This window comes from Schistocerca nitens, chromosome 6, assembly GCF_023898315.1.
Source record: "Schistocerca nitens isolate TAMUIC-IGC-003100 chromosome 6, iqSchNite1.1, whole genome shotgun sequence".
In the NCBI taxonomy this organism is placed as follows: Eukaryota; Metazoa; Arthropoda; class Insecta; order Orthoptera; family Acrididae; genus Schistocerca; species Schistocerca nitens.
The window spans coordinates 303,993,267-304,004,421 of record NC_064619.1 but is presented as its reverse complement, the minus strand read 5'-3'; the positions used below and the strand labels follow the sequence as shown (position 1 = coordinate 304,004,421).

General features: G+C 38.4%; 1 protein-coding gene across 1 annotated transcript in view; it reads left to right on the top strand.

Annotated features, from left to right (window-relative positions):
* The first annotated feature begins 1,891 nt into the window (after positions 1-1,891).
* LOC126262822 (26S proteasome regulatory subunit 6A-B) overlaps positions 1,892-11,155 on the top strand; it is a 29,407-nt gene continuing 20,143 nt past the window's right edge. The window contains exons 1-3 of the mRNA XM_049959670.1: positions 1,892-2,043; positions 2,330-2,536; positions 3,567-3,674. Of these exons, the coding sequence (XP_049815627.1) occupies positions 1,996-2,043; positions 2,330-2,536; positions 3,567-3,674 (363 nt within the window). The 5' untranslated portion in view covers positions 1,892-1,995. The remainder of the gene's footprint in view (positions 2,044-2,329; positions 2,537-3,566; positions 3,675-11,155) is intronic.

Sequence of the window (11,155 nt, the reverse complement as noted above, 5' to 3'; positions counted from 1 at the left end):
GCCAACGTCCGGCCACTGTTGTCATTTGGCGTCATTTTGGTACGCGCATTGTTTGGTCCATCTTGTTGCTCTGTAGGCAGACAGTTGTTGATACTAACAAAACTCTTCCTGTTGGCTATTCCCAGTAGCTGTGTTTTATTTGTTCCTGGCCCAGGTATACTCTTCTTGTTTTGCAATAACATCGACACTTGCCTCTCTAGAACAGGGCTCATGTAGCTTTTTAGTAATATCGGTGTGCTGGCCCTTCCTTATTGCTGTGGTCTCTTGCTGTGCAAAACAGTCAGTGACCATTGTTATGTATGCTGTACATGTACTGTCCAATGTTGCGAAAACTTCGTCTGCCAACGTTATCTGCACCTGCACATCGTCTTTATCACAGGCCACTACTGCTCCCTAGGCTGCCCCCAACAACTGCGCTAGCCGTATGTGCAACAGCTTCGCATCAGGTAGCTCTCCTTCACTGTTGGTGTCACTAATATTCGTAGGATGTTCTGTCTTCCATTTCCTTGATCTTCAGTACCTGTCTATATGTTGAGCTAGCAGTTTGCACGTCCTGCTGATCACAATTTTCCAAGTACATATACTGTCATTCTGCTGGCTGGCTTAAGTATGCCACCTTCATGTATAATGCGTTGATTGGCACCACAAACCCCATGCGTTCGTTGGATATTTCATTGTGCTCAAATCTAGCTTAAACATCACAAACCAAAGTACTGACCGGCTGGTGTGGCCGAGCGGGTCTAGGTGCTTCGGTCCGGAGCCGCGCTACCGCTACAGCCGCAGGTTCGAATCCTGCCTTGGGCATGGATGTGTGTGATGTCCTTAGGTTAGTTACGTTTAAGTAGTTCTAAGTCTAGGGGAATGATGACCTCAGATGTTAAGTCCCATAGTGCTTAGAGCCATTTGAACCAAAGTACCGGTTTGTCTGGCAGGAACTGCAGCATCCGCACCTCCGTTTGCAGGTTGTTTGTCGCCGCATATTTCTTGTACTCGGGCTCGGCATTGAACTCCCCCGCTCCTTCATTGCCAATTGCAGTTCTTCGATCTGTCTGCACAACGCGTCTCGGAGGTTTGCTAACTGCTGGTTAGTATGCATGCACGTCATAACTTGGCCCGATGATATTGCTTCGCCCTGCATGTCTGTTTGTGAATCTCTGATTGTTTGGGAGGTCATCACTTTGTAAGTACCTTTACTACAGGTATGACGTATCCAAAAAATTTTCACACGTCAGGATTGCCATCAAATTTATTGACAATCACAGGCACAACCAAGAAATAACAATAAAATCTAAGGAATAACGGAACTGTCAACTGGAACCGTCCCAGAAAATTAAAAACAACTTACACCTATGCACACTTCACTCTGGCGGCGACTGCTCCCACTGTCATAAACAACTATGTTTTTCTCCGTCATTAGAGCTGAATGTTTCTCTTAATATGTTATTTAATGAAAATTGCTTCATCAACTTAAGTTCTTGTACACACATGGTACGGGTGTCAGCTCTGTTCTGTTATTGTAAAATCTAAATAATTTTTCTGTTTCCAATAACAAACACCGCTTGTGGAAGAAAACCCAATATTAAAAAAAAATCCAAGTCGCCATGGAACATATGCAGTTTAGCACTTCCGATGAAAACAGATGCCAACTTTGTCAAACTTTTCTTCTCGAGAAACCTTGACGTGACGTGACGGTCAATTGAAGGTCTGGGTGGAAGCCACCATTGGAAATGCATTGTAGAATGTTTAGATGTATCGTGACGGCCTGTGTGAATGAATCTTTACTCAGGGATATTCCTCTTCCACAGATATGGTTTTTGAAATTAATTTTTATAATATGTACAAAGCATCACACACTGAACTCTTGTACCTACTCACTCCGTGAACTATACCATGCAACAATTTTTTTAAACAAAAACTCGTTAGTTCTTTTAGTTAACCACCTTGGTTGGTATCAACGTCGAAAGTAACATCTGTGGCTGGAAAGGGGAAACAAACATGGCATCGACAGCGGTGGAAGAACCTGTAACATGGGGAGATGGAGAGGTAATTTATACAACTGATGTACCTATCACGCTACGTAACATTTCTTTTCTCTATGCTAATTACGCAAGTGCCCATTAAGTTGCATTTTACAGAATCTATTTATTCAGAAACAACAGTCTCAAAGTTTGGCCATGTCAACGATGACATGTTCAAAATTGAATACTGTAGTTATAGGTTAAGAAACAGTATCTTGCAATTTTCGAATTCTCGGCTTAATTACAGTTTCAGTTACAGGTTAACAAGTGTCATGTGTATATAAGTGCGTATTTTCTGTTTACAATTGTAGGAAGGCTTGGGGGAGGAGGTCCTGCGAATGTCAACAGATGAACTCGTTAGTAGGACGAGGCTTTTGGATAATGAAATAAAAATAATGAAGAGTGAAGTGATGAGGATATCTCATGAACTTCAAGCACAAAACGAAAAAATTAAAGAAAATACTGAGAAAATAAAAGTTAACAAAACTCTTCCCTACCTTGTATCAAATGTTATCGAGGTAAGTTCACAGCCTTCAAACAAGGCTTGATGTGGGTTGACTCGTTCATACTAGCCGTATTTTAGTTCCTAGCCAACAAGGGATTTAGTTTCGTAAGCAAACAAATGTTATTAAAAGAAGGACGTAATATAGTGCGTGGAGAGTAACTTGCAGATAGTGTTGCAAGTGATGTGCGGTGTGTTGATTTGACAAGTTCCGAAGGTTTGCTACGGGAGGAACGTTTTATTTTTGTTGCAGTGGTCTCTGAAGGTATTAACATTGCACATGCGCTAACACTTCAAAACTCATACATTACAACAGTGCACAATTCAAACATAAAATGCCTTTAATTTCGTGACATCGCAAATCTTAGTTACTAACATTGACATAGTAACGTTTAACATGTTGATTTACATGAATAATCGTCAAATGATTTTGGGTAGTAGTAATAACATGTCTGGGTAATGTCATTTGAAATACTGAATTACTAATAGTGAGTAGGAAACACCTGAACTCAAATCTTTCCCAGTCAAACAGACATCAACTGATAATCAGTTTGAAGAAAACCAGAACACACTATGAAAGTAGCAAGTGTACAGAACCATTTGTTATGAAATATCAAAACTGTTAATCTTTCACATCAAGACTAATGAATGTGCGAGTTACCCCACCCTGCTCAATTCTTGCTTACATTATTTAACATGCCTTTGGCAGAAATTGCTTAAGAACAATTTTCATTTAAGTTAATGATTTATGACTTAAGGTAAGTGTGGAAGTAAAAATATTATCGTAGGTCTAGTTGATAAACGTTCATATGCAAGCTCAGTTTTGGGTGTTATGCCAGTCTTAATTCTTTGTGTGTGTGTGTGTGTGTTGCGTGTGTGTGTTGCCTAATTGTGATGGACAATTGCTCTTTTTATATATTTAAAAGCAGTTGTCATTGGGTTTAATAAAGGGAATAGCTCATATTACTACTTATTTAGCTACATTAGTCGGGCTTAAACAAAGCATGAAGTGCATATTCCCCTGAATATTAATTTTTTTCTTGCAGCTGTTAGATGTTGATCCTCAGGATCAGGGGGAAGAAGATGGGGCAGTTGTTGACCTTGATTCACAGAGGAAAGGAAAATGTGCTGTAATAAAAACATCAACAAGACAGGTATGGTCATACTATAATGAATAGTAATTTACTGGTGCCTTAAAGGAAAAGCAAATCCTGGTAAATATTAACAATATACCAAATATACAATCATCTCACTGTTCCCAATTGTAGTGGTGGGATTTTTTAAAAGTAATTAGCTGCCTTGACCTTATAGAAGCTTAGGCACATAGGGGTCATCAAATCACCCAATAAAAAATAAATTTTACACCCACCTCCTTAGATTTTCATGAAATTTGGCTCAAATGGTTCTAATACCATCCTGACAACACCTGCAATTTTTTTTGCTGTATCTCTTATAGTTTTTTTTTATAAATTTTTAAAGGTTTTGTGTTTTCCGAACCTTCGGAAATGGTAAATTTAATTTGTGTTCAAAACTTTAAAATTGCTTATGTTAAAAACTCTTTGAGATAACATCATGAATTTTTACAGCAAGTTTGTTTATTATACATATTTGAAGATAAAAATGATACTATTAAAATATATTTTCTATGAAAAAAATATATATGTATTTTTTTCTTTTTTTCGGCGGATGTTTTCTTTTATAAGAATTGCAATATCTAGAGTCTCAGACCTGATAGAATGCTGAAATTTGTTTTGATTTACTCTTAAACATATAGGCTACTTGATAAAACAAAAATAATGATGTCTTTTTAACATGTTTATTAATTATAGTAGATTACATTAGAATTATGTACAAAGATAGTGTACTTACGACACTTATGTATAGCCCAACTGATTGCTTGAAACATTGAATTTTTTGAATAATTTTGTCTTTTTAATAAACATTAATGCTGATTCAAACTGTTTTTCCACTTCATCCAAGAGCTTTCAGTTCTTTTGATACAGTCTTTTTTGAAGTAATACATTCTTCCAGTGCCGCTTGATTGAAGTGCGTCTACTACACAGACTATGTGCTCCAAAGGCACTATGCAAGAATCTTCTTTTTCAGGCCAATAAAATGATGCAGCTGGTCCTGAAGGATGTAGAAATAGAATTTCTGCATCTTCTTCATCATTGAATATCATTTTTATCAGTCCAAAGTACCAGTTACCATCATAATTTGCAGCCACATAGCTATTTATGGATGGTTCAACATGAACCCAATCAGAAGAAGAATGGAAAGAAAAGACTAAGGAGGGTTTTACACTATCTGTAGTCCTTCTAATTTCAAGGTTGTTTGTTGGAAGTGGTTTGAAGTTATGAAAACTTCTTGTTCCAGGAATGGTTCGGGTTGCTGAAAAACGTTTTTCTAGTTTTAACCATAGCAAATCAGCTTCTTTTTTGTCAATAAAGTGAAAATGAATGTTTTCAGTATTTTTTTCACAAAACTTGTACACATCGATTGCTGTCATTATTTGTTCTTCGTCTGAAAGCTGTAGACTGGCTTTCCTTAAAATTCTTTTAATAGTTCCTCCTAGGCCATCACAAATTGACTTCCCATGACAAAGAGTGTTGGGCCTTCAAATTAAAGTCTCTCAAGTGTTCAGTCAAATTTTTAAAACTGTTTCTATTTTTATACTGCCCAGCACAACCATCTGTAAAGTAGTGAACTGAGTCAATGTCAGTATGATGTAATGACAGCCACTTTGTAATTTCTTTTTGTACAAAGTTAACAAAACCAGCATCATGTTCTTGGTCATCACTAATAAAACAGTGGTTGGAAACAAAAACATTGTTTTCCTCATTTCTTAGAAAAACTCCAACTGGGTGTAGAGTACAACCACCTCTATTCCAGTGGTAACTTTGGATCTCATTTTGTATAACAAAGGAATAATTTTCACTGAAATCCATCACAATAATTGCTGTTTTGGGTGGTGGGTCTTCTTTCAATCTTTTAAAGGCTGCTGATTGGGATTTTGCTATAAACGAGTGCAGGGTGAGCTTTTCCAGTGACCTAACCAATAAAGAAATGTAGTCTTCAACACTGATAGACTGTTTGATCATTTCTGCCCTGTCTGTGTTAACCCACTGACTGATTACAATTTCTTCTTCTAAATCATAATCTTCACTTAGTTTTTCAGTTAAGTACTCAGTTAGTGCAGTATTTGCAGGACAGCTGTCGCAATGATGTAGCATGCAGTTTTGGTTTTCCGTGTTGCACACAAGCATCTTAATTAGTTCTTTATAAGATTCTTCAATTTTCACAGCATCCAGTAATAGTTTAACATTCTGGTGGATACTGCATACACATACAGTGTGTGTGCCTGCAGCACCAGCAAGGATACACCATTTAGGTCTCAAGAAACAAAATTTTGAAAATCCTACTTCTACCTCGGGATTCTCCCATTTGAAAGAATAACAGAGTTCTCTCAAGTTACACAAAATGAGTCTTTTTTGCATGTACATATTTTTTTGAACACTTGCTTTGTCTTTTGTTCCAGGTAGCACTCTGGAACTTTCATCCTTTTCATAAAAATCTGTTACAAGTCTTACTGTATTTTCAGAAAGAGTTTTACCTTTTTTTGGACCAGGAGTTTCCAAAATACCCTTTTCAGATTTTAACTTTCTAGCTTGTCACACCGTGTACTCACTCACATTAAGTTCTTTCATCACTTTATTTCGGCTCCAAGAATCTGGAGCCAAGGTCAGAATCTGGATTTTTCTAGACCTCCCAACAGATGAAATCTTCTCTTTCATAAGAGAAATCATTACATCAAAATTCTTTGCTTTCTCAACCGCACTTGTATCTTCTTCATCATCATCAGAACTTGGTGCATCATATTTTAATGCTTTTGATGAAACTGCCTCTTTTGCAGTCTTTTCAATACTGCTAACCTTCCTTTTAAAATAAGACCCTTTACTTTGTTCTGACAAGCCATGAAGCTTTATCGGTGTTAAACCTAAATTATCAAGAGCAATGTTTGTTTGTACGAGGGATTTCTGGATTCCAATGATTCTAATTCAACCATGACTTCATTATCTGTTTCATATTCATTGACTTCAACTCTTAATTTTTCCTCACAAAAGTTATGGCATGTTGAGCAAAGCTTTTGTCCAGGTTTTATGCTAGTATTTTTTGTCAGTAATTGTTTTGAAAGATCCAAGCCTACACTTCACAACGATTTTTTGATGGGCTTTTTGTGTTATTTTAGTGGGTCTACACATGTTGTTTGATACTTTTCAGAAACATTTAAAAAGTAGTAGCTGTGGTGTGAACATATATTCTTAAATTCACACAGATTAATTCCAGATCATAAGTGGATCAAATCTTTTTCTTCCTCACTCAATTCAGATACCGGTTGTAACTTTTTTGAAAGTGTGTAGGTTGTTTGGAAACAGTCGGATTTTTTAAATAACCATATGCTACAGGTTTGAATATCGGACATACCGATTTCACTTTTGGTCTGATTACTGTTCTGGTTACTTTTATAGGATATTGGAAAAGAATATCTGTAAACTAAGTAACAGTACTTACTGAAAGTTTGAATAAACTTAATAAAGTACTATCCAAGCACTATTTAACACTGTAATAATTTTTTACTTCAAAACAAAATCCAAGCGTACATTGTTACTCCAAGAAGACAAAAACTTATTTTCGGTGTCTAAGTCACTTGGTACTTTTTATTTTTAAAATATAATTATTATTATTTTAAAAATTAGATAACTATTAAACAGGTTAAAAAGCCAACATAATTTTTCTTTTATCTACTAGCCTATACAATTAAGAGCATTTTAAAACAAATTTGAGCTTTCTATCAGGTCTGAGACTCTAGATATTGCAGTTTTTGTAAAACTAAACATCCATTAGCTTAAAAGAGAGAGAGAGAAAAAAAAACCAACAACAACTTGTAAATTTTTTTCATTTGGAAGATTTTAATATATCTTTATGGTAATTTTTTTTAACATTTAGATATTATACACAAACTTATTCCAAAATTTCATACTGATATCTTGAGTATTCTTTAATATAAAAATTTTTTTAGTTGTGGGGACACGTTTAAGTTAAGATTTCCGACTGCTGAAACAATGCCAAATCTAAAAACTTTAAAAATTTATAAAAAAAACCTATTAGAGATAGAGCAAAAAAAATTTACAAGTGCTTTCAGGATGATAAAAGAAGTAATTGTACCAAGTTTCATCAAAATCTGAAATGGTTGGTGTCAAGGCCTGGGTGACTTGACATGCTTCTACTCCTAGGCCTTGGACTGTGCTACAGATCTGTGGCACCACAAACAAGATTCACTCTAACCAGCTTGTATACAGCAGTCATCTTCTTACTATTAATTTTCTTTTGTACAATCTTGCATATATTTAGTAGTAAATGGCTGCTGACTGCATATAGAATGTATGTTGCCACTGCTGCATTGCTAACTCCATTGTCCTCATAACAGTTTCTGGTAGTCCTACAGTGTTTAGGGCTTGAAATATATTTTCTTTTTCTGTAAAGAGATATGGTGTGTGTACGGGCCTTTAAAAGTTTTATTGGAAAAGGAAAAGATTTGGTAGATACCAAAAATCCAATACTGATTGTTGGCTCTCTCACCCCCCCCCCCCCCTCCCCCGAGGTCAGCAGCAGGGTGGATACTGTATTTTGCCTTTGTAATACGACAACCACAGTGTCACACATTCAAGGTGCAAAAACATGAAAACAGTCCCATTATACAAAATTTAATCAAAAGAATTTGAAGGAGAACATGAAACTTGTGGAGCAGCTACATGAGTTGGAGGTTTTGGGTGCTGACAGACAAAATAAATGGTATTCCTAATATAAAATACATACTCAAAAAGAAAAGAAAAGAAAAAAGGAAAAATCTGCATAGCCTCCGTACACGAATAAAGCAGTAAAAACTGATGTTGAAGGCATCACATGACCTATAGCTCGAACGAAGTCCCCAATAACACAGTAGACCATGCACTGTAAAAACTGGTACAGAAAACTTAATGTATGCAGCTAGAACCAACTTCATAGCACTTAAATTCAAGAAATCACTGCACTATTATCACAAACCTAACTAACTTAAAGTAGCTAGAACAAAGTCCATGACACCAGAAACCAAAACTCACTGATTGTACTGTTATCGAAAATCCTAGTTGACTGAAATAGTTAGAACAAACTGCATGATCCCCACCAATCTTAATTGTTATTAACTGCAGCTAATAACACAACCTACAGATTCATAAAAAATTCAATGAACGCCAATTTCCGTACACAGCTAAAAACAGTCATGTGCATACTAATGTTCACCATGCATTGATCATAAAAAATACCCTCATTCCTTTCACAGAATGCTATTTTATGTAAGTACTGTCAGCTGCATTAACTGGTTGTCTAGGTTTTGAGTATTGGATACTTTGCTAGGTGACTGGACTAAAACCTATTTTGGCGGTTAGATACCTCATTTCGTACCCATACTGAAGTAGTTTTTATTGATAGAATGTTTCGTTTATTCATGAAACAGGGGTATGTATGGTGGCTGCGCAGATGAGGAAAGATGATGTAGCTTTTTTGTTGTGGTCATAAAGTTCATTTGATAATTTGAAGCATAGAGTGATAACGTTGAAGGATGTTGATTTGGTTAACAGTGCTACCTGGTTGAGTTATTGTTGCTTTGGAAAATGACCAACATTTTATCAACTTTGATCTCTGTTGTTATCTGGAACAGCTTTTGTTAGAGACAAAATGTTAGCTGATACTTCCTGTGATGCTGTATTTGAGTTGGTGTATGTTGGTTCCTGACATATAGGGGGCTGCACAAGAAAGTTTCGCAGGCCTACCTGAACCAATAACGGAATGCGATTTTGTAAACGTCGTGGTGGAAATGCCTCAGTGTTGTCACAGCTCTATTGATGGCCACTGTTTTTGCCTGCAGCACTCACTGCGGATCCGCGGGTTAGAATAGGTCCAAGGTATTCGTGCCTGTCGTAAGAGGCAACTAAAAGGAGTCTCACACTTTCCGGATGTATGAGTTCAGGTCCCATTCTTTGGTTTGACCTGCCACTTTCAGAATCATGCAGAAGTGTGGGCCATTTGGGGAAGGATGCATTATGTGGTGCAAGAGTTAACCATAGTGCCCTTAGATTCAATCTCCTACCTCTCTTGTCATGGCTTTGCATCTCCGCCTGTGATTCAACTATATGGACAAGGACACATTCCTGGGTGTATCATCTTCTTCCATTGTTTCCTGTCTTCATTTGCCCCCATGACAATAGTGGATTTCTCTGTTCCCAATATCCAGCACGGTAGCCAGTCCGTTGTGGTGGGACCATGATGTACCCTTTTGGTGGTAGCCCCCAGACAACACAGGGATCGCACTGCTGATGCCTGAGCTGTAAACTCCCCATGTATGCAAAGGAGTAGATTCCTGTCTTCCTGGGGCATCAGGACTCCCAGAAACGACCATCATGCCCGTTGGCCTTTGCTGTGGCTAGGGCACCTGTGGGGAGAGCCCCTGATCGGAGTGGGTGGCATCAGGGCAGATGACTCGCAATGAAGCGGATTAAGTCATCTCTTGCTGGTTTCCCTCCCTCGCTACATCATGGGAGGAACATAGGACTACAGAACGGAGAGAGCCCTATTCGCCTCGAGTCTGTAGCAGAACTGGTGGGGACTCCTTTCTACTTACGAAGCCTCAATTTTTCATTGAACAACTTGAGAATAAGTTTGGAGAAGTGACAGCACTGTCCAAGATGCGAAATGGGCGCAGTCTTGATTCAGACAGCATCCCTAGCCCAGTCCTGAACGTTACTCACCTGTGATAAACTGGATGCTATTCTTGTTTCCGTCACTCCCCATAAAAGCCTCAACATGGTGCAGGGGATCAGTTTCCATTGCAATCTCCTCTTGCAGTATGACGATGAGCTCTGTGCCAATTTAGAATGGCAGGGTGTTCATTTCATCCGGTGCGTTTACAGGGGACCCAAAGACAACATGGTTGCTACCGGTGCCTTCATCTTGGCGTTTGAGGGTGATTCATTGCCTGAAAAGGTCAGGGTGATGGTTTACCACTGTGATGTTAAACCATACACCCCTCCCCCTGTGCGGTGCTTTAAGTGATGGAAGTTCGGGCACATGTCTTCCTGCTGCATTTCCAGCACCACATGTTGAGACTGAGGATGTCCACTGCACCCAGATACTGCATGTGTGTGTGTCCTCCCACTTGCATCAACTGTGGAGAGCACCACTCCCCATGCTCGCAGACTGCCCAGTACTCCAAAAGGAGCGGAAAATCTTGGAGTACACGACCTTGGACTGGTTGACTTACACAGAGGCTAAACATAAATTTGAAACAATACATCCCATTCGGTTGACGTTGACAAATGCTGCAGCTATTAAAAGTGCCAGTGGTTCCTCACTTCGTGTCATGAACAATGGGCCCTCCGGGCCACCACAATACATCCACCCCTTTGGTGGTAGTGGGCAAATCTTCCTCAGTTGCTCTCAGAGCACCTACTTCGGGAGCAAGGGCCCCCACCCCCAAATGCAGGGGACATCGGTCCCCTCCCCCCTGCTGGAGAAGCAACAGCCTTCTCTGGCTCCT